The sequence below is a fragment of the Telopea speciosissima genome, chromosome 2 (genome assembly GCF_018873765.1).
Source record: "Telopea speciosissima isolate NSW1024214 ecotype Mountain lineage chromosome 2, Tspe_v1, whole genome shotgun sequence".
In the NCBI taxonomy this organism is placed as follows: Eukaryota; Viridiplantae; Streptophyta; class Magnoliopsida; order Proteales; family Proteaceae; genus Telopea; species Telopea speciosissima.
Genome location: NC_057917.1, coordinates 49,503,763 through 49,528,044, shown reverse-complemented (window position 1 = coordinate 49,528,044; position 24,282 = coordinate 49,503,763). Strand labels below are relative to the sequence as shown.

At 38.1% G+C, this 24,282-nt stretch overlaps 1 protein-coding gene and 1 non-coding gene across 2 annotated transcripts; one reads left to right on the top strand and one right to left on the bottom strand.

The window, feature by feature from the left end:
• Nucleotides 1–370: 370 nt before the first annotated feature.
• Nucleotides 371–8,706, top strand: LOC122653125 (E3 ubiquitin-protein ligase DIS1-like). Its single transcript, XM_043847065.1, has 4 exons — nucleotides 371–426; nucleotides 1,217–1,569; nucleotides 6,550–6,936; nucleotides 8,345–8,706. Exons 2-4 carry the CDS (start codon nucleotides 1,387–1,389, stop codon nucleotides 8,666–8,668), a joined length of 894 nt encoding a protein of 297 aa, XP_043703000.1. The 5' UTR covers nucleotides 371–426; nucleotides 1,217–1,386; the 3' UTR covers nucleotides 8,669–8,706.
• A 14,010-nt stretch (nucleotides 8,707–22,716) lies between these two features.
• On the bottom strand, nucleotides 22,717–22,788 carry TRNAC-GCA. The gene has a single exon. It is a non-coding gene; the product is annotated as a tRNA-Cys (tRNA).
• Between the last annotated feature and the right edge of the window lie 1,494 nt (nucleotides 22,789–24,282).

The window sequence follows — 24,282 nt, the reverse complement described above, 5'->3', positions numbered from 1 at the left end:
TACCACCGCCTATTCAGAATTCAGATTGACCATGGAAATAAAGCAATCTTTTTTCCTTCATAAATCATAAATGCAAATGCCCATCGTTTTCCTGGCAATTTACTGGACTTGGCTCATGGAGCTTTTTCTGTAGCTGGAGATACTCTCGGAATTTCGCCTGCCTTAACAGTACCGCAGGCGCGAGTCGTAACGAGGTAAACGAACATGGAAATGGAGGGAAATACCTCCATTAATTCATCTGTGAATTTAATGTATACCATGCAAATACTTTGCTCACCTAGAAGGCAAAGAGCCAAAGAGAAAAGGGAGGGAGGGAGGGAGGGAGGAGGGTTGGACAAGAACATAGATGATAAGAATCTCAAAGATTAGCTTTTTATTTTTCTTCGATTAGCGGGAATTTCTAAACATCGATCAATAGATCGATTGGTAAGGCCTTTGTATGCAGTTGGATTTTCAAATTTCTTGTTAACAAAAATTATTGCATTTCTCTCGCTTTTTCTTTTTTCTTTTTTCTTGGCTGTTTTTAGTTATATCATCCCTCCTTTTTTTGGTTCATTTTTGTGTTAATTTCGTTCGGAATTGAGATTCTTATTTGATTGTCTTCCTCTATCCTGGTTTCTATTTCTGGAGGATTCATGATCAATTTGGTTTCTTTCAGGGTTTATGCATTGTTAAAAAGCATCATTTTCTTCTCTTTTCAGATTTCGAATTTTAGGAATATCAGGTTTCTTGAAATGATGCACTTTTTAAATTTTTTTTGAGGTGCGTCTGGGAAATGTTTCTGTTTGTGACTGAATCGAATTTCACACCGATTTTACCTTATCTTGGGCACCCGCAGACATGATTCTTGCTTGGAACCTTTCCACATTGTGTGTTTCTGCTGCACTTGTGGGTACCGGATGGTTGTGTATGTCGATCTTTTCTCATTCCTAGAAAAATAAAAAATAAAAAATAAAATAAGAAATAACTTGTAGATTAAAAATAATGTTTTTGCTACAACATTTCCTACTTCTAGGGTCGTTGGATCTATCAAATGCTTTCTATTTTACTTGATACTCTGCTGTGCAAATGAAATTCTCTTATATATTGTTGGGGGGAGTTCATTCTGAAAATTTTATACACAAGACTTTTCTTTACATTTTTTTTTTTTTTTTTGGGCATTATGGAATGATTGTGTACCTCACTATTGTCAAATTGTTTTGTTATGTACAAGCAGGATTGCAGGCTCTAGGATGGTCAAGTTCATGATATTCTTGAATTGGTTGACTTGTCAATCCGTGAATGAAGAGGAAAATTCTTTTATCCTTTCTCTTATCACCAGATGACCTTTCTTAACGCGGAAAGAAGCAGACAAGGGAGAAAACTTCTAATAAACATTCTGCTATAATGGACAAATCTAATTCAGTGTCAAGGAATTTAAATTTTACTCCTGTAGCATCAGACGAGCATCCCCACCCACCGGTAAAAATATCCCATGGAAGAAAGCCCCTTATACCTCCAAACAAGGGCATAGACGGAATAATGGAGTGTCCTGTGTGTAGTAAATCAATCTTCCCACCTATTCACCAGGTTTGGCTTTCTTTATTTTTGAAGCATAGGTGGTTTGCTTGCTCTTTTTGTTCTTAGACTTAAGTTCTTTAAATCCCTATGATATCTATTTTTAGTACCCTGAACTTGCGTGTGATGTGTTCATTGAGAATTCATTTTCTATTTTGGGTTTCAACCCCCTTATGTGTGTCACATGGACAAACAGGCTAAGAGAACAGCTTCTCTGCCTTTCAATCCTTGCACAAGTGTTACTCTAACACATAATTTCAATGTTAGATCTTTTTATCATTCCAAGAATCTTTGTGGGCATTGGATTTTTTTTCCCTATGCATTGTCATTTATTTTGAAGTAGTTGATGGCCTAAAATTGGATGGCTTTGATAGAAGTTTGGTATGTGCAACTTCTTAGAGATCTATTGTAATTTTTTCCAATTTGATAGATGGAAGTTAATTTAATTTTGGACGCTTATTTATTTTTTGTGGTTGTATTTTCCCCATTCTTATATGTGTATGTTATTGATTTATATATTAGTTCACCCTTATTCTTTCTGTATTTTTTAGAATTCATTTGGACTTGTTGATTTTTGTCTGAATATGCAGTTATTTGAAGGAGTTTAATGGCCTACAATTGAGGGCCTTGGTAAAAGTTAAATATGGATAACTTTCCAGACATGCTGTAGCTTTGGACAATTATCATTTGTTTTTGTTGTATTTTCCTTATATTTATAACCCACATTTTTTTTCCGCTAAAGGTCAGCAAAGAGTAAATTAAAAATGAAAAAAAGATGTATATGATTTACGTCCAGGCATCCCTAGAGGGAAACAAAAATAAATCTTAACACTCCACCTTCGGCATTGCCATCAGCAGAGAGAAAGACTTACCAACTAAACTTTTGAATTAAAGATCCACCTTCGGTAGAGCCATCAGCAGAGACCTTAAGACAGAAAACAATAAAAATCAAACTAGTAGTTTTATACAAAACAAAATGTAGATCTTTCCTGTTCATCCCAAAACATTTCCACTTGTACAAACTGGGAATGAGTAGACCAAGAATAAGACACTTGTGAAATCGCACTCTTCGTAGCAAGGAAATCAACCACCGTATTGATCTCTCGATAGCAGTGAGTGACTTTCCATTAGATTGAAGAAAGGTGTCCCAAATATGCTAGCCATTGCTGGCTAAAGATCCAAAGAATGTGCTTATTTTTTTTACTCATAATACAGGTGCATCAGAATGAAACCTCCCCTCCCAATTAATTGGTGCCCTCTCTTTAATTCAGTAAAACTCAACGTGGATGGTGCTTGCAAAGGGAACCCAGGGATTGGGGGAGGGGGTGGAATTATTAGAGACAGAAATGGTATAGTGATCACGGCTTTTGCTAATTTCTATGGAGAGTATACCAATTCAGTTGCCGAGCTAAGAGCCCTTAGAGATGGCTTAAGGTTATGTGCAGAGTTGGGCTTTTCAGTTTTCTATATTAATTCTGATTTGGCTAGGACAGTGAAATTCATTTCTCAAAAGGTCTGCAACCTTTGGAGTTGCTGGTATTGGTTCCAGGAAGTCCTCGCCCTTTGCGCTTCACTTCAACCTCTCATCTCCTTCTCTTTCTGGGAAAGTAATCGGGCAACAGATTGGTTAGCTAACTTGGCATGCGAAATGACCAACAACTCTAGGTATTATGCAGAGAAGGAGGTCCCTTCGGAGCTTTGTCGTATTATTAGGGAAGACAAAGCCGGTTTACTGGTGCTTAGATTGTACTTTCTTTTTGGGCTTTTGTTTGGGTTTGGTTCAAGTCCTGGTGGTAGAGAGTGTTTTTTCTTCTCCTGGGTTGGGGTAAGGCGGGTTATGTCCCCCCTTGTATTCCTTTTCTTCACTTATTAATAAAATCCTCGGGGCTGCCCCAGGTACCAGTTAATATTCGAGTTTAAAAAAAAAAAAAACTGCATAAGAATCGCATTCAATCCATAATTTTGAAATTCCAAACTCTTTGGCCAAATGTAATCCAATAAAGAAAGAGGAAATTCAGCATAGAAGTTCGAGTGGACTCCAAGGAAGTTTGAGAAACATCCAATAGAGAATCCTGCTGAATGTCTTAAAATTCCTCCCGCACCAGCATTACTTGAGTACCCAAGGAACATCCATCAATGTTTCGTTTTACCCAACTAAAATCTGGTTTGAACCACTTTATCTCCAGAATTTTAATAGTGGGAGATGGAAAAGGAACAAAACCCAACCGTCTTGAAATTTGAAAGTCAGTTACCGAGTTAACTGTTGATTTCATCAAGGAGAAGCCTCTTTAATACACTTTTTAACAGCTTCCATAATAACTATTGAGTGCCTGTACTTTGCTTCAAATCTTCTTAGGTTACGTTCCAGCCAAATATGCAATGGAATGAGAATGAAACCTGCGGACCAACTACACTAGAGAGGAACTACTGATGCCTTTCTCTTCCACCAAATCAACAAATCGTGCATAGATGTAGGGTTCGGCAAAGAGAGAGAATAAATATACAAGAATAGCTGCCACAGTTTCCTTGAAACAACAACGACAACAACAACTCAGCCTTATCCCAAATAAATGGGGTCGACTACATGGATCCCAGAAGATACAAAATATTAATAATAGAAAAGTAAAGGGAAGGAGCACACAACAATGACACAAAGTCTAGGGCATCGACCGGACTTAGCTACGAACCGCTTCTTAACTACTCAACAGGAAGCCCCAAACCTCAAGAATGAAGTGTATTGCAACAATAGCGTCACAATAATCAAAGCCCAACTAAATGGGGTCGACCACATGGATCTTCGCTCTCTAATCAGCTCTATTTGAAGTAATATAAAGAGCATGGCCTAAGTTAAGCATGTCTTTCTTCACCACTTCTCTTATGGTTATCTTAAGCCTGCCTCTAACTCTCTTGGTTCCCTCAATTTGAATCAGGTTGCTCCTTCGAATTGGGGCATCTGAAGGCCTCCGTTGAACATGGCCATGCCACCTCAAATGACTCTCTCTAAGTTTATCATGAATCGGAGCTATTCCCAACCCAGCTCTAATATGGTCATTCCTTATTTTAGCCTTCCTAGTTTTCCCGCACATCCATCTCAACATATTCATCTCTGCTACACAAAGTTTAATTATATGACACTTGTTCACAGCCTAGCATTCCATACCGTACATCATAGTTGGTCTAATGACAGTCCTATAAAGTTTTCCTTTAAACTTTAAAGGGATACACCAATCACACAGTACCCTTGGCATACTTCTCCACTTCATCCACCCTATTTTAATCCTCTGGGCAACGTCATCTTCTATGTCACCCTCTTTATTTATGATTGCTCCCAGATATCTAAAGTAATCACTTTTAGGGATCTACCTCTCACCAATAATCACTACCTCATTATCCATCCCAGAGTTACTAAAGTTACACATCATATATTCGTCTAAGTTCTACTTATCTTCAGACCTATTTATTCCAAGGTTGATCTCCATTGATGTTAATCCCTGCTTGTGTCTCATCCATCAAAACAATATCATCTGCAAAGATCATACACCAAGGGACCTCATCTTGTATGCCTCTAGTTAAGTCGTCCATGATAAGCACAAACAAATAAGGGCTTAAGGCTGATCCTTGGTGTAACCCAATTGAGATTGGGAATTCACTGCCTTGGCCTCCCGCTATTCTAATGCTAGTCACCACATCAGCATACATATCTTTAATTATGTCAACGTATTTACATGACACCCTTCTCTTCCGAGCATAAAGCTGAATTGGTTTTCCGAAATAGTAGTCTCCTTCCTCAGGTGGGTTTCAATAACCCTCTCCCATAACTTCATTTTTTGACTCATCAACTTTATGCCTCTATAGTTATTATAGCTTTGGATATCTCTTTGTTTTTATAAATTGGGACCACAATGCTTCTCCTCCATTCATGATATTTTCCTAGTGGTCATAATCTTGTTAAACAGCCTGGTTAGCGAGGATAGATCTCCAAATCCTACGTTCTTCCACACCTCAATTGGGATCTCGTTTGGGGCTGGAGCTTTGCCTACTTTCATCTTTCTTTTTATGTACATATCTACGCAAAGAGGTGTGTCCCTATGAATAGTGTCGCTTTCTGCAGCTCTATCCCTCGAGGAGTCTTCATTAAGAAGACCATTGAAGTACTCTTTCCACCTCTCTTCAATGTCCTCATCCTTTATTAGTTCTCTACAATCCTCACTTTAATACATCTAACGAGTTCTAAATCTTTGTGCCTCCTTCCTTGAAACAGAACACTCTAAAAAAAGATGGTTGTAGTCCTCAGGTGCACATAAACAAAGAGAGCACCTCGAAGCAAGAGGAATACCTTTTTTTTATAATCAAGTCATCGGTAGGGAGACGTCGCTGCATTAATTTCCACCCAAAGGTGGACTGACTTGGTAGGAAAAAATTCGCCCACACAATGGAATACCATGGAGGCTTCACACCCTTTGACCAAAGACAGTTCCAAGCAGATTTTACAGTAAAGCGGCCTTCTTGAGAAGGTTTCCAAACTCGGGTATCCTCAACATGCATACTTGGAATGGGGATAACAGATGCTCTTGCAAATATTTCCTGCAAAAATGCAGAGGAAACTTGTGTAAAGGCCCAAATTGAGTGGTCAATAAAAGAGGAGAACTTTTGTACAAAGTCCCTTAAAGATTGATGAATCCAGTCCTGAAGAATCAGCCACTGACAAATCCCCTACCCGCATCTGACATGCCAAAAAATTATCGAATCACCATTGCTAATAATCCACATCTGCATTTAATACATATTAATGTAAAGTTCCCATTAGTTATCCCAAATTCAGAAATAGTTGTATTCAATTATGCTACTCTTGCAAATGTTACAGCATTGTTACTGCCCATAATTAGATATGGAAGGTAGGAGATGGGAGTTAGTAGTTCTTGTAAACTGTAGACTATCTATTATGGGGTTTCTAATTTTTTTCTCTTTTCTTTTCTCTCCCTATTGTTGCAGTGTCCTGGTGGGCATACCCTGTGTTCGGATTGCAGACCAGAATTCAATAACAAGTGCCCAATCTGCAGAAAGGAAATGGGAAACATAAGATGTCTGGCCCTCGAAAAGTTTGCTCTTTCAATCCCCCTAACTTGCAGATACCACTCCCGTGGCTGCAATGTGATACTCCCTTATTACAGTAAGGTGAAGCATGAGGCTCAATGCATCTGCAGGCCATACACGTGCCCACACCCAAACTTGGATTGTTCGGTCACTGGGGATGTCCCATCTCTGGTGGCGCATCTGAGGGAGTGCCATAAGGTAGATCTTCAGATGGGGTCCACTTTCAATCATCGTTATGTGAAACAGGATCCATGTTCAGTTGACAACATCTCTTGGACGCTCACTGTAAGCTCAATGATTGTTTTCTCATTTTTCAATTTCTTTTATCCTTCGTCTTTCCTTAGTTTTTTTTTCCCTTTCCATGGTGTCAAAAAACAAGTATTCAAGAACTTGATCAAAGTTCTAGTTGAGGTAAAAGTATAAAATCTCTTTGGTTGTAAAAAATGTGGTGAGGTTGACTTTCCCACTGACATAAATGATTGGTCCTGTCATAGTGGATTTACATCAAGCAAAATTGAACTGCTAATCAGACCTGTAGAATTGTGAAATTTTGTCAATCCCGGCTAGTTAAACTGCTACCTGGCCACATTCTATTTTTTGGGTGAGCTAGTGTCGTCGATTTGATTGAGCCAACCTCTGGATCAGGTTTTGAAGGTGGTGCTTAAAGGGGGTAGTTTCACTTGCCATCCTTAGCAAACAGTACAACTGTATGTTGAATGTGAAGTCTTCAATTAGATTGATCTAGACTCGATCAGTCTGGGATGATTTTTCAAGTCTGTAGCCTCACTAGGAATTTCCTGGAACTACATTAATTTTATTCTACGGAGTTTTATTGTCTTGATTCTTCCTGGTACATTAAAGGTTGCCTGCCATAGAAGAAGCATGCTGAATTGATTTGTGATGATTTCTAGGGATACGCCTCCTGTTGGCCTCTGGATTAGTTCAAGGGATTGGTTTTCAAAAGGCAATGCATATAGAGTTGGTTTATTTCTTGAAAGCTAAATTGGTTATAGGGGTTTTGGTTGGTTTTAAGGGAAGGGGATTGAGAAAAAAAAAAATCTCATGTGAGCTTGTTTTACCTATAGTGACTCTGATTTATGCCTTGCTTTTACTTCCATTGAGTCCTAATAGACAATTAGACATTTGAGGTTTTAATCTCACCAAAAATGATAAATTAAAAGAAAGATTAAGTCTGTTAAAAAAAGCGTCCCCGCGCACGAGGCTTTTGCTACTGCAGGGTCTGCTAGAGATTAAGTCTGTTACAATAACCTATTTATCTGATACTCTTCTGCTAGCATAGCAAATCAGGCATGACTCCTATGAAGAGTTGTATAGTCAATCTATAGACCTGGCAAATCAACCTCCGGTTCAACTCTTTGCTTGTTTACCAGGTCTGAAGACCCCTCATATCCGTGGATGACAACCACAGTCAGTCTAGTTCAAACTTATAGCTTACTTAATTCATCTGTGTTGCAACCTTGTGTTGTGGGTCCTATATCAGCTTACCACCTGAAAGACAGTTTGAATTTGATTGTTTGAGCATATTCCCTTGTTAATGTTGGACATCTCTTTGCCTTATCATGAATTTAACTCTGAAAGTGTGATGCTCTACTTATTTTCATTTTTTGTTCTGTTGGACACTTGAAGAATGTTCTGATTGCCCTTCTTGTTTTTTGATATGGTCGTCGAACAGCTCTTCTATTGCTTCAATCATTACTTCTGCCTCCACTTTGAAGCATTTTGCTTGGGAACTGAGCCAGTCTACATAGCTTTCCTTCGTTTCATGGGTGAGGAATCTGAAGCAAGAAAATTTGGATACTGTCTTGAGGTTGGTGGCGATAGTCGGAAATTGACATGGCAAGGTGTGCCTAGGAGCATCAGGACACATTATCACAGTGTACGTGACAGCTACGATGGGCTGATTATACAAAGGAGCTTAGCCTTGTGTTTCTCTGGGGGTGATAGAAGGGAGCTGAAGCTTAGAGTCACTGGCAGGATTTGGAAGGAGGTCTTATGAACTGAGAAAATTATATAAAGAAAAAGGATCTGGGAAAAGGAAAAGGAAAAGAAAAGAATGTTGAGCTTATGATATGTTCCTCAAATTGTAGGTCTTCGCTGTCAGCTGAGTTCTCCACAAAATGGGATTGTGGATCATCATCTCCTCTTCCACTAGTGGATTGAACCCAGCTAAATTTTGGCCTAGTTTGACGAAAGTGTTCTGTATATACCTTGAAAAGATGGATGAAAGCATTCTTTTTTGTGTTCCTGCTCTATGCTTAACAATGTTGTAGATTTTCCATTAACAAAAGCTTCAGAGTAATGAAATTCATTGGACGTGTAATTAATTTTCATTGATCATTTCGCCCATCCCCATGTGTCTGGGCACAGCCTGCGCCCCCGGCACAGAGAACATACATTTGGCGTTTATTTATCACCCTATAAACACAGATGAACATTTCTGTGTGGAAGCTTTTCCATCAATAGATGTTGCCTATATAAAATGCCCTATACACTATGGACATCCATCTTATCCTGGAAAGACAATTAATTTCGTTATGAGGTTGAGAGCTGAAGTTAAAACTACTAAAAATTTTGAAATTTGAATGGCTTCACAAAATTCTTATTTTATGATACCCATCAAAGAAGAAACTGATTACACCAACTCTTACGGCCAGTAGCATTAGCATTCTATCATTGGGATCTAGGGTGAGCCTCATGACTGCCTGTACTAGCCACCTGGCTACAATCCATACTCCTTCCCAATGCCCATAAACACAATCCCCAGCCTATTAACACAAACTATCTAATTGGATAGTATGGATGTGTTCCCCCTCTCGCATTCATTTGTGGGTTAAGATCAACTTTGATGGATCTTATTGCAGTCATGCAGGATTCTAAACCTGCTTCTATCCTATTATTTCTTTTCAATTAGAATTCTTATATTATCTAACCAAACGAGGCGAAGAGACCATACACGAGTCAGCATACAAAGCATGAGATAAAAAGGGAGGGGGATTAGAATCCCAAATCACAAAATTTCTGTGGTTATTGGCAAAGGGGATCCAGATCCTCTCCAATGCAGGGATCGCTCAATGAGTGCACAATGAGGCATCCAAAGGCTGGACTGCAGCACTCACATCCCGGCATGCGCCCAGGCAGCCCAGCCGTTGGATGCTTATTGGGTGGGATGCTCATTGTAGAGGATCCCGATCCTGGCAAAGGAAGTCAACAAGTCAGCCACTGAATTCCCCTGTGTAGATAAATAAACACCGTTAGGGTGTGTCTGAAACGATGACAAATGCAATGGCAGAGGATCACAAGCTGTTAAGTTTACAAGCCACACAAAGGACGCAAATCTTGTAAAATCTCTAGGTACCCATTAGGTTTCTCCAGAAGAGACTCCACACCACAAATCCAAAGGAGATGATAGATTCCTTCAAAGAACACAACACTAGCAAAGACAGAATGAGAACCAAGACTAAGACTGAGTGTTCCGGATTAGGGTTATTAGGGCTGCTGATGTGTGTGTGTCCCTTTATTGAGCACACGGATTGGGTCTAGCCTGATCTAGTTGCATCTCCCACTCGCCCACATAGGGCATATCAACTCAATCATTCATCTAAGCCTTTCTCACACGTGTATCTCTTCATACAAGAAATGTAGTGTGCAATCTAACAAGATAGAACAATGTAGGAGTGCTATATCAAGCTTCCACCTAACCAACATAGCATATCACTAACAAACAATCTTAAATACCCCAAACGATCCAACTACACTAGATTCAACACTCTCTATCCCTCATGATGAGCACTGCTAACCCCCAAATATGTAATGCATTCATGACTATATCGAAAAAATACAAGTCTCCAGAGCAATGAGTCACAAAACAAAGGTGAATCATCGAATGGTTTTCCTTGAGCCCTTATATGTCAATCCAACTATTCCCAACCACTTCCCAGTCAAGTCCCGCTAGACCGCATCATCCATGATCCTAAGGAGTATGCTAAAGTAGCGACATTGAGTGTCCTCTTCATGACATGGTCTCAGGTAATAAGGATATCAATGTGATTAACTGAATATGATCCACGTGGTTCACAAAGTGACGAAGCAAGGATCCATTTAGTAACTCCAACTCACGGTCGACACAAGCACATATAGTATGATATGTATGTATGGGTACCACGGTCCGAATCGGTTTTTGGGGTCCCTTGGCAACAAGAGGAGTTTCAGGATCATGCTTTTATGCATTAAAGTAAATGGAGTCATCACCTAAGATTTGGGCTTATGACCCAATGAATGGTAGCTCTATCAAGGGTGAGTGAAAGGGCTACCTGATTCGATGTGGTTTGGTTAGAGAGTCCGGGTAAGTATTCAGGTTACAAGAATGGAAAGGTGTTAGCACCCCATCTCATCCAATTAAACTGGTCTTTCTACTAGATGCTAGAATTTGAGCATTCTTCATAATGATATGTCCTATACCAATATGCAAGGATAATTTGAGATGCATTAATCATAAAAAGGAAAACATGCTATTCTTGTAAAAAATATTAGGAGGCGTTTGGTTGCGTAAATCTATTGGTGCAGATTTTGAGTTTGGATTAGATTCCATGAAATCAATTTCTATGGATTCGTAATTTTAAAAGATTAACTGGTTTGATTACCCTAATTCTATAATATGAATCTTCTTGAATAACTCTTTGGTTACCCTGATTTTGTGACTTGATTCTTCCTGAAAAACTGTTTGGTTACCCTGTGTCTGTCAAGTGGATTCATCCTGAATTTATCTGTTTGGTTACCCTGAGTCTGTCAGTTGGATTTATCTTGAATCTATCTGAATAATTGTTTGGTTATCCTGAGTCTGTCAGTTGGATTTATCTTGAATTTATCTGAATAATTGTTTGGTTACCCTGAGTCTATTAGTTGGATTCATCCTAAATCTATGTAAAAGAATGTCTGGTTGATCATGTGAAAAGGATATTGGCCAAATTATCCGTTCTTAGTAAAAGTAATTGTGGTTAAAACTTCGCATGTCTGAAATGCACCTTCATGCCATGTAGTTGGGCCCTAACTTCTGATTAGTAAATAAAAAAAGAGACACATCTCCATCTCCTGATGGTGTCAATTACTCATGGCTACTTATGGCCAAGTATTATATTTTAACGAAACCAACATCCTTAGTGCTAAATTCAAATTGAACAAAGTTTTTGAATTTGGATCAGTATTGCTCACATAATTCCCTACCATAGGAAGGTTCTCTGTTGGGTATTTGGTTTGGGTTCCAATTAAAACATATGGTCCACCATATATGCCATATATTCTTTTTGTCTCTAGATATAACTTCTTTGATTAAATTTTGTTTTGAGTTGTAAATATAGTTAAAAAGACTAGAAGGGCATCTCTCTGTTGCTCACTTTCTATTTAATAAAGCTTCAAAGTTAAAACAAAAAAATGAAATGCAAGTCACTTTAAATGTACCATTTAACTATTTGGTTTCAATGTCTCCGTCACTAGCATGCACACGACAATTAAATTCAATTACATAAAATTCACAAATTTTAGTCTAACGGTTCCAAGGCAATGCATTCAAGGATAGACATGGACCGTCTCATCTTCTCTTACTTCCTCCTACAGTTCTTTACTTATTCAAGTCAAGTTTTATTATAGCTTCAAGGACGTGTTCCAATGTCTTTGTATACTGCTTAATTATCCTTGATAGTTGTTCGGAACCTCTAATTGTTGAACTAATGAATCTCTGCAGATAGTCTGTGATTGGATTTGGTGATTATGAGGTGGAGGGTAGAACCACGGAAGTATTCACTATTAGCTCGTTTGAAGATGAAGATTCCCCCTTATCTATAAATTTAAACATTCCACAATCAATAGATTTGTTTTCCTGTAAGAAATATGAAAACATATTTGTAAATAATTTCTGTTAAATAATCTAACCAAATATGACTTTTTTTCAAGAATTTGACTTGACAAATGAAATAATTAACAACTTTACCTTAATACAATCATAAGACATTAGTAAATTTAATATAAAAAATTAAATTATAGGTCTTGTAAATATTTGATAGACTAACAACTTTACATTGAATTCAGACCACACATGTTGTGGTGCATCAAACCTTATTTCTATTGCGTTCCTGCCTAACCCACTTTGTTTTTGCAGTTCACTCAACACTCTAAGCCTTTGTTTCCATATTCTATAGTGATTTCTACATTGTTCTCAATCATATGCCATTCCAAACCGGTCTTTGATGGCAACTGAGATTGACTGCCACTAATCTTTCCTTAGCCCATTATCTCTAGTCCTTCCAGTTCTATAATGTCCTATAAGACACTCTAGCATGAAAATGTGAAACATCATTGGGCCATGAAGCAATATCTCATGCCCTCGCCTATGAATCCTCCCATGTACCCATGTTTTCGATAGACAAATAATTCAAATTCAATTAACCATTACAGAGACTATAATACAATCATTCCACATAATCAAAGAACTCAAATTCAATACTAGTTTAAAAAGACTATCAAACATTCAGATAACATTTAATAGGATCACTCCATATAAACAATTAACTTATAACTCTACAAATAAGATATACATAAAACCCACGATTTAGTCAAATCACCAAACAGAAAAAAATTCAAGAGTATTCAACTTAAAATTACATCAACAAGCAATCCAATGAAAGTAGTTAATGACCAAACAAACATAGAAATCTCAATCTTCATCACCAACATCTTCATCATCACCATCTTCATCATCAGTAACTCCTCCAATATAATCAGCCCATATATTGTCAGCAATCTCCTCTTGAAATTGTTCCCAATCTTCAATGTTCTCATTCGTCACAATCAACATTTGCATCTTCATAATTTGTTTCTCCTTCTCCTGGTTGGCCAGAAATTAGGTCGGGCATTCTCTTGCTGCAAAAACTCCTCTTCCTCAATAATATTATGGTAAAAAATATGATTATATAGAAGAACACATGCTTGAACAATCCTGTATTGCGTCTTATAAGGGTATTCAACCTAGCTTTTTAATATTTTGAATCTTGACTTCAATAGAGTAGCACGTTCAATTGCATTTCGTAATCTGGAATGTTGCAAGTTAAACAATTCCTTTTTATCAGCAGATGTTTGATTACTCTTCTCCCACTCTTTCAGATGGTAACAAACATTTCAGCATGGCCTCAAGAAGCCCCTTTGATTGGTAAACCCAACATCAACAAGATAGTATTTACCTGGAGGGACCACTATCTTTCCTTCTCCATCCTTATGAAGTGTATCATCTAATATTCGTGAATCAGATGCTGATCCTTCCCAACTAGAAAGTATGTATGTAAACTTCATGTCGAAGTCGCAGACAGCTAAGATATTTTGTGATATATTTCTCTTTCTATAGTGTAATCTCCGATGTTCGTTAACCGGTACCCACGTAGGGATATGTGAACCATCTATAACCCCAATGCAATCCTTGAAGTAAGGCTAGAAGCTTCTATGGTTACCTACTATTCGTTGATGCGTTGTTGTACTTGGAGGCTTCAATAATATTAGGTATAATTTCAATATTGCACCCAATACAAGATTAAAATACCTACTTATAGTCTCACCGAAATGTCCAAAATCATGCAGATTTTTTTCGATTATTCGTATGGTGGTCGATTGTTTGTAAACATGACTATCTATTCCTCCACTTGCACTGATTTAGTATCATAAAGAAGGCCCTTCTCTCGAACCAATTGACATAAACTAAAAAAGGCCATCCTGCTCATTCTTATGATGTTTTGAGATGTGATGTTGTACACACCAATAATTCTCCCAGTCTCCTCAATTTCACGTAGAGAGTCACCACAGTACGGCCCTTTACCGAGAAATATTTTACTATAGTGCTCCGCTCCTATAGCAGAGGCAGCCGCCGCTAATATAATTACTTTCTTGCACTTCTGATAACCCTCCTCGTGTTCATCATCGGTACCCATTTATATGTTGATCTACAATTCAAAACATATAGAGGTTAAACTCTTGCAATCTATTTGTCAATCGTGCATTTTTATAAATCTTTCTGTTCATGTTAAAACCCAAATGGGTCTACCAATGTTGGAAATTTTCTTTAAAAAGGATTTAAAAAAAGGTATTATCCACCCTCTAAGCAACATGAATCAAAGACATATACTTAATATGTTAAGGTTTGTTTGGTTTGATATGAGGAAATTTAGATGAAAACCTCCTTTAATAGCTACTTGCTAGATTTTTCAGTCTCAAGTATACCCCAGACACTAAGCAAGCGAAATTTCCAAACTAGAAGATAAGCTAGTATAGCTTAGCTACTTGCTTGATATGTTGAAGCCTTTGAGCTTATTACATAAGTTCCAATCTTGTTTTTGTTCAATATTACTTTTCGGCATTCTACATTTGACAAAACAACCAATGGGATTGACTTGTTCACCTTTAATATCAAGTTTCTTTTTTTTTTTTGGGGGGGGGGGTTAGAATTCACCTATTTAACAAATAGAAAATAAGCTTTTAATGCACTACTAAGTCTAAAATTTTAGATTAGAAAATCAAAACCTACCTAAATAACTTCACCTATGCATCTAAGAAAATACCTGAAGAGAAGTACATTAACTGTTAACAAAAAAAAGACCTTCCATTCCCCCAAACATTATAATAAAAACTAAGCCTATGAGTATTTCAACAAAGCATCGGGTACAAGCCTATACTAACTGAAAATATCACTGAAGTAATTTTAAAAAAAAAAAAAAAAACTCTAAAGGTAATTCAAATAAAAGGAAAAGGTCCAAAAGCATTTTTGTGAATGCTAGAATTCACGCAACCACAAGGGGATACAGGCAAAACCTGTAATCCCTAGCTCTTCAACCAGTGGAGCTCAAATGTATATTTTATACTGATGGCCTCAAACCTTCCCCCCGTAGCTCATATTTCTGTTCAGACCCACTTTTCTCCTCTGCCTAAACTACTACTGAAAACCAAGATTCACCCTAAACCCTAACTCTCCCCCCCTTAAAAAAAAAAAAAAAAACATTAGCAGTACCAAACTCTTCATGGCTCCCTCTTTTATGATCTGACTGGACCAAAAAACTTCAATGCAAAGAAGTTAAATCATTATTCATTTTTACACACTGAACTGGAACTTGAAAGTCAAAGTCAGAAAAGGGAAAGCTATATAGCTAACCCAGGAATGATTAGATGCAGGCAAGCACTTGAACAAAAACTAAGCAAGTTAAAAAAAAAAAAAAACTAAAGAATAAAGATCTTCCAACAATAAGGCATAAATAATAACAAAGTAAGAAACCAAATTCCTAAGCCGTCATAATGTATCGATCAATAGATGTTTGTATGAATAAATTTTAGGATAAGAACTACGGGTTTTCATAAGTGACAAGCCAAAATAATTACTGCAGTTTAAATAGGAGAATATATGCATTTCACAATGCTAACATACTCTTTTTATAGTAAAGGATTGGAACAGAGATGCAAAATTAGTGAAAAGAAAATAGATTTCAGAACAGAGTATCCAGGAGCACCTAAAAGGTGACGTCGAACTGACCTTTAGAGTAGAAATAGAGTGAAGAAGAATGAGATAACTCCAACAACAAATGAGAGCACTGATCGACTAGGTTATGAATCAAGGATATTAACCACAAAAACTTAATCAAAATTCCATCAAGATTGTTGACCACCTTAACCAAATGCCCTAGTAGCTGGAAAACCATATGAAAAAAAAAAAAAAAAAACACAAAAAACATAATCATGCAAGGAACCCTAACTCGAACGGAGAAGCATATATATGTGAAAAAAATATAAATCGATCACAGAGGGACAGAGTGAGAGAAGAGCGAGAGCGAGGGAGGGTGAGAAAGAGCAGAGAGGGACCAAGAGAGAGAGAGAGAGAGAGTGACAGTGAGATAAATAGGCAAAGCATACCTCGGTAATGAGAGCTCTTCCTAGGGTTCGATCTTTGGAGCTTGTAAAGAGTCGCGAGTTTAGATCATTTGCACCTCGGTGATGAGAGCTCTTTCCTAGGTTTTTTTTTTCTTTCGAGAGCTAGAAGAGTCGCGATTTCAGGTCTAAAATTGGATTCACCCAAAATCACCCATTTTTTATATGAGAGGCAGAATTTATGGAATCAATTTGAAATTCACCTCATGAGGTGAATTCCAGTACAAATCAATATCACGTTGAATTGTGGAATTACTTGGGTTCACATGAATCGACGATCATTTCAACCAAACGGTTTTAAATCTTCAGAATCATGATTCTATGGAATTAGATTCTATTGATTTACGCAACCAAATGCTTCCTTATGTACACGAAAATAAGTTACTTTAATGATCTCTTTGTGCCAAAAGTAAAGGAAAAAGTATAGATGTATACTTGCGAGTAAAACCAACAAAAGGGAACAATGCCAAAAGATGTGAAATAGAAAATATCTCTCGGCTCAGGTGGAGACAAACAAATAGCTTGCTTCTCTTTTGTCGGACAGAGTAATGGCTATGTGAGATTTTTGGGTTACTCAAACTTCGGGTAGAGTAATGACTATAAACCGAACTTTTTCTACTCATACTTCGGGTAGAGTAACAACATCACAAGGAGTTTTGGGAACTTGGCACTCGCACTTCAGGTAGAGTAACGACATCATGCAGGACTAATAAGGGTTACTTGATAGGGGTTTGGTAGAAAAATTGAAAACAGAGTGAAAGTAGGTAAAATGGGTGAAAATAGGTAAAAGAGATGATTCGTGTTGTTGGGGGTTGTGGACAGAGTAACGGGAGCACGAGTTTCAAGATGGAAGTTAGATAGAAATCCGAAATGGACTAAAAAAGGCCTTTCAAAAACTCAAAAGAAAAAAAAATAGACTCGAGCGCGTTTCCCAAGGAGGCTTAGAGGTGTGGAGGTGTGGAGGTTCATTCAAATGAGGGGGGTCCTCTATTTATAGGGTGCGGAGGCCCTTCATTGAGATGACTCATGGGGGTGCTACCGCTAGTACACGACGAAGGAGCTAATGTGTCTTCGTCTGACTCCTGCTAGTCCACGGGTAAGTCATTATTTGCATTTGAATTTTCTTGATTTTTTTATTTTTATTTTATTACTGACTTGTCCGTGCTTATTGGTAGGCCCTTACTGCCAGAGAGCCTTCTGAGGCTACCACTACTGCTACTGCTACGTCTACTAGGGGTGACGAGGCTTCTTTCAAGTCTCCTCTTGTAGCTATCCCTCACTGAGCCGGTGGTACTGTTCCAGCAAGGTCTTCTATTGAACGTTTGTGTTTGCATAGGGTACCAAAAGCCTTCTTCCCCACACCAGGGTGGACGTACATCTGTTTAGGTAGGAAGGTGCCCATCCCTAGGCCTTCATTGACTGTGGCTGGCTACCGTTGTGGCTATGACTTTGTAAGTATCCCAAACTTTTCTGTTGGTATCTGATTCAAGGTTATTGCTCTGTTATTGACTAAGTGATTATATAGGTCCCCGGATACATATATGATGATTTGTTGGGGATGGTGGCCAGCCTCAAGGGGATCATTGCTTCTTTGAGCGAGCGGGTGGCCCAGTTGGTAAGTCAATTTGCTTTTGTTCCTTGCATATTTAGTATGTAAAAATTACAAAATTGATGCTAATGTTGTTATGCAGCATGGGAGGACGATGTATTGGGGTATGAGGTGAAGACTACTTGGCTGCAGAAGGAGAGGGATAAGTTGTAGCTTTTGCCCAATCCACTCCGACTAAGAATGTGTTGGAGCCTCAACCTCCAGTGATTTCGACTGATGTTGCTGCTTAGGTTGATGATGATGATGATGATGGGCTCAAAGAGGGAAGCAGTGAAGAAGAAGAAGGAGAGGATGAGGAGGATGGTTCTGGGGAGCAGTAGCTTTTTTGGGTTTTTTTTGTTCTTTGTATTCCCTCATGGATGATATACAAATTTAGCCCATTTGGCCTTGTAAATATTTTTGGAAATCTTAATTCAATGATTTTTAATTTCAATTTGAGCTTTTTGATCAGTTGAAGGCATGAAATAGTGAAATTTTATTGTATGAATATGGATATGATGTGAAGCAGTCCATTGTGACCTTAGGGGTAGGTTATGGTGTTGAGACGGTAGGGACCCGTTGGTGTAGTGTGGACTGTCCAAAATGCAAAAACTAAACTTGACTGAGAAATGACAACAGTCGACATGACTTATTGTCGATCGACAGTGAAGAGAGGGTTATCGACATCAACAAATGGTGCTGTCGACATCGATGAAATATTTTTGAATGTCAATTAGTATTCGACTATGAGAAGGTTGTGTAAGACAGTGAAAATACCTTGTGTTGACATCGAGTATTGGAAATCGACAGTGTGTCAATGTTAGTGGAACCCTGGTTCATTGTCGACTCGGGCTCTTTCATTATCAATTCTGAGTTTTCAATTTCAATTTATTTCCTTTTCCCTTAGCTCAAGGATAGTATTTTATGATTTTCCTTCCATTCTTAGATCCTTGCACATCCTTGTAGGGTTTATTAAGGCCTAGGGGAGTATAAAAAACCTTTCACTTTCTACTTGGGTTGTTTGTATGGCTCTCTTACTCATTTGAAGAGTTTTCTTTGAATTTTCTCTATCTTTGCTTTGTTTTGCTGAAGCTATGGACAAGGCCTTGAGTTCATAGATTGATTCGATGATGAAGATGATCGTGAAGCCTTGGGTATAGTACATCTTCAATCATTGGTGGGGATGAAGGCAATGGTTTTGTCATGAGACTTGATTGGTGGTGCGATACACTTTTGGATTCCGGATGTGCATGTATTTCGCTTTGGCACTGCTGAAGTATGTCCAACTTATAAAAAATTTTGTGCATGTTCTCTCCGCTTGTCACAGAGATATGATACGTCCAAACTTGAAAATGACTATTCTAAAGACATCATGTCCTTTGGGTTGGAAAGGAACTGTTTGCCCAACTTTGTGCATGGTTTTTGTATTGATGTCTTGATGGTGATTTACCTTTTTGCAGGTCTGCATAGAGATAACCATGCTTTTATGGAGTGTCGGAAGAGAGCCTTTAATTTTGTGTTGTCTCTCAATTCCTTCTCCGTTCTGTTACCCGTGGTGCTTCTCCCGTTTTAATGGAGGTTATCAAATAATTACAACGGAGTTATGACATCATTCCCACTGTCCTTGCTGAAACGATGAGGGGATTGGATATGCTTAGTGAAATTATATTCATCATAGTGAAGACTTCTCTGGTAGCCCTTACTTGCTTCAAGTATCTCGTTATTTTCTCTTCCTTCTTGCTTGTTTTCTTTGGCCATGTATTTTATGTTACCCTAACCGTATTATATGGCAAGTGTGGCTTTCTAAGAGGCTGCAATTTGTTAAGTCTATGAGGGGGGACTTCAAAATCGAACACTATTTCTCTGCTCTGTGGTAATGGAGTATCACCATTAGGACACTTGGGAACACACTCTTTCCCGTATTGCCTCTAATAACATCTGGTGGAGGTGTTCTTGGTGGTTCGTGGACGCCCTAGTGTTAAAGTCCTCAGGATGCAACTACGTTCATTTGATGGGATTATATCATACTTCTTTTTATACACCCAATTGATTATGCCGACAACATGGACTGACTCAAGATGTTCATGCGGAGTTGGTGAACTTTTTCCTAGTGAAACAACTTGATCAAGAGATGGTGAACAAGATTGCAAGTTTGTGGCGATCGAAGACGATTTTGAAGAATGTGAACCCTTCAGAGGAAGGTGAGGTGACAGCTGAATACGCAACATGGATGACATCTCATGGTGCATGAGATGACAAGAAAGACAAGAGGAGGTTCACATGGGTAAGAAAAAGGATTTGAGTTCTTCAAGCTCTAAGCGCTCTAAAGAGGATGATGAGGATGATGGTGAAGACACCAATGATCCTATTATTTTGAAGGAAAGGATTGCCAAGTTGCAGAAGAAGGTGGATGACTTGAGTCATTATTAGGAAATTTTAGGGTGTTCTGATTGCCAAAAGTAGGACCTCATTTCAACATTTCTTCTTTTCCTTTTTTGAACAATTTTTTTAAAGACTTTGGATATTTTTTTTCTATTTTGAACTTGTGATTAAACTTCATATTTTGTTTTGTTTTATATTTGTGACCGAACTTGATGGTATTTGACCAAGTTGCCTACCTATCCTTTGATTTTTAAGGAATCAGGTCAAACATAGTTTTCTATTAGAAAATCTTCTAAATGTAGTACTTCTTGACCTGATCCATGTTTGTCAAGTAAGGGAGTTCATTCCACCTTGATCGACTACTCAAACCGCTTACTCGGGTTGTATCTCTTTGATGATGTAAGGGCCACTCCAATTGAGCCTAAAGTTTTCTTATGGATCATGTATGAGTGCTCTTTGCTATTTAAGCACCAAGTCACCAACGAATAGTTGGTGTGGTATGACCTTCATGTTGAATGTTTGTATCATTTGATGCTGATATTTCTTCATATTTTCCATGACATAAGGTTTAACCCTTGAAATCCTGTCTTGATCCATTCTGATTTTGGAATGTCTAATTCGACTGGAAGGATTGCTACCATTCCATAGACCAAAGAGTAAGGTGTTGCCCCAGTCAAAGTTCGGATGGATATCCTATAGGCTCAAAGTGCATAGGGTAACTTGTTGGCCCAATTGTTGTGCGTTTGTGCTATTTTATGTATTATTCTCTTGATATTCTTGTTGGCAGCTTCCACTGCGTCGTTGATTTGAGATCTATAAGGTGAAGACATTTGACTATGGATGTTCAATTTATCACATAGCTCTTCTTCACTTCTCTAAAGTGGGATCCTTATTTGATATAGGCTCTTGGGGGACTTCGTATCTATAGATAATATTGTTACTTATGAACTTGGCCTCCTTGGTTGTTGTCACCTTGGCATAAGATTGGGCTTCTTCCCACTTTATGAAATAATCAATGATCATTAGAATGTACTCATGACCATTAGAGGATTTGGGGGTCATTTTTCTCGAACTTCTTAAAGAACTTCAATCTATTTCTCTCGTTACACTCCAATCTAGTTCTACACTCCCTTAGTTCAATGAAACTTTACTAGCTGTCGTTAGATGGCTGGAAGGTAATTTCCATGAGTAAGTTTGTTAGGGGGACTGAAGCTGTTTTCGTACATTTGACATGTAGCTTACACAATCAATTCTGCCAAAACAACAAATACAAGCAACAGACTAACCCCGTTAGAAGGGCCAGCATAGACCAATATCAACATGGTTCTAAGTATCAGTGATACAGGCGATCTGTACTGGTTTTGCACCTTGATGATCCCGATACCATGTTGATATGTATCGGTGACACGGTATAGACAAGGGGTAAATCAGTAAAAAAAAACCTATTTTTAAAGGAAGATTATGGGCAAATTTGTCCGATATGGCCAATCCTTGCTGATACCAATCCAATATCGTATTGATTTCCGAGTTGACCGATACCATGCACTAAAACCATGAATATCAAACACTTGTCGTTTATAGCATGGACTAGCTACCAAGGTACCTAATCATGTCTGCTTCCTATCACTTACATCATACACTTTGGTTGAATCCAACGAGGCTCAAGTGCTGAGCCTGGAACAAAAACATCATTAGATATTTAGCGGAGTAAAATAATCTCTCTCCAAGCGAAGTAGAAGAAGAAACTCTTTTCAATGTCATGGAAGTTAGGAGTCTAAATCGAGAACTGCTCAAGTTTTTTTCCCATAAATCTTTTTATTTCTTGGCATGTTCTCCCTAAATTCTTAGAACTCCTTGATCTTACAAATAACTTTTCTAGTATTTCTTTTAAATGTCTAGAAGATACTAATCTTATGACTAAGTTGTCAAGTTTGGCCCGTAAAACCCTCGATGAGAAGAATGGACATCTCTCTGAGGGCTCTCTTGTAAATTAATATCTTTTCTACTTAATATATTCTCTTTTCATAAAAAATAAAAAATAAAAAAAAGAAAAGAAAAGAAACTCTTGAGTGCTAGCTAGGATGAAAAGCAAGAGAGAATAAAAGAAAAAAAAAACAAGTATTTTCAGGGCCCAACCGGGTTCGAACCGGTGACCTCTTGATCTGCAGTCAAATGCTCTACCACTGAGCTATGGACCCTATTGTTGTTCAAAGTATTTCGTTTTATTAATTTATATTTAACGACATAGTTTCCTAAACTTATTAATGCATCTCTGTTTCTTCGTAACTGCAAGTTTGAATCTTCCAGACTTTCACAAAACTCCATTTTAATCTAGTCATTTGAAGAAGCTCTTTTCGACCTTGTAGTAGAAAAAAAATTTAACTCATTTATGTGTTGATCTCCACTCGTAAATCTGAAAAATTTTCTGCCGTCTTCTCTGAGGTTCATCGGTTCTTCTACTTCAGTTGTTTTTTTTGCTGCTGGTGTTGTTGTTTATGGTAAAAAGTTTCTATGAAGCTTTTATGATTTCTGAGTAAGAAACAATAATCGAATAATATTACTTATTCAATTTATGTGTCACCTTCTAGGTTTGTCATGGACCCATGTAAGAGCGAAAGTATTTAACTCTCCCTCATTTTCAGCGTTTTCTTTTCTAGGAATATCCAAGTCATTGGGAATCTAGATGGCAAGAGCTCCTCTTTGAGTTTGTTGATCCCAGGTAGGGCTGTAAACGGATCGGATTCGGCTCGGATAGTGCTATATCCGCATCCGCATCCGATTAGTTATCGGATGGATTCGGATAGTGCTAAACGGATACGGATCAGATATTTTATCCGTTTACATGTAAATATAGCTTTTTGGATAACTATAGCCTATCCATATCCGCATCCGTTTAGCTTTCGGACGGATTCGGATAGTGCTAAACGGATATGGAAACGGATTTCGGCTATTCATTTACACCCCTAATCCCAGGTTAACACTAAGAGGGGGGTGAATCAGTGTTCGTAAAAAATAATTCCTAAATTTCAACCATGTGTTGACGTCGATGTAGAAGACTTTAAGCAAAACTGATTAGCTGGGGCAATCCCGTAATTATCAATTCTACAACACACATGCACGTTCACCTCGCAACCACTGTGTGGCCAGGTCTACCAGACAGTGCACCCCACTCTGCAGATCAAACACACTCCAATATATGCAATGGAAAGTAAAGTAGACAAGACACCAAAATTTACGTGGTTTGGCCAAACTGCCTACGCTTACGGAGCAATACCCCACCCAGGGTTTCGTATATTGCTCAACACGCTACTCAAATTTTTTACTGCAACAACAGCCCGGGAACTACAATCCCTGTTTCGATTTGTGCAACAACACAATCGAGGGCAACTACCCAATCTTTGTACAAGCCCCCACTTGACAGAGTTACAATAATTAATTGCAAATAACATAACCAAATCCCCCAATACACTGGCCAATATTGGCTTACAATCAAACTAGGTTTTTTTTCAACTAAACATGCAACCTAGAAACTCACAATGGGGATTTACAATTGAGGATTATCTCTTGTAGAGTAATCGAACAATCATGAAGCCTCTGACGCATAGAAATCGAGTCTGTGTACGCTCCACTGCTCAAACCATCTTCAATACGGAATCATCGAGCATAAACCAGTGATATCGTCGACTTCCTAT

Coding starts and splice junctions, on each gene's coding strand:
- LOC122653125 (XM_043847065.1), top strand. CDS start 1,387: ATGGACAAATCTAATTCAGTGTCAAGGAATTTAAATTTTACTCCTGTA. Junction 1,570..6,549: donor TCTTCCCACCTATTCACCAG/GTTTGGCTTTCT, acceptor CTATTGTTGCAG/TGTCCTGGTGGGCATACCCT. Junction 6,937..8,344: donor ACATCTCTTGGACGCTCACT/GTAAGCTCAATG, acceptor GTCGTCGAACAG/CTCTTCTATTGCTTCAATCA.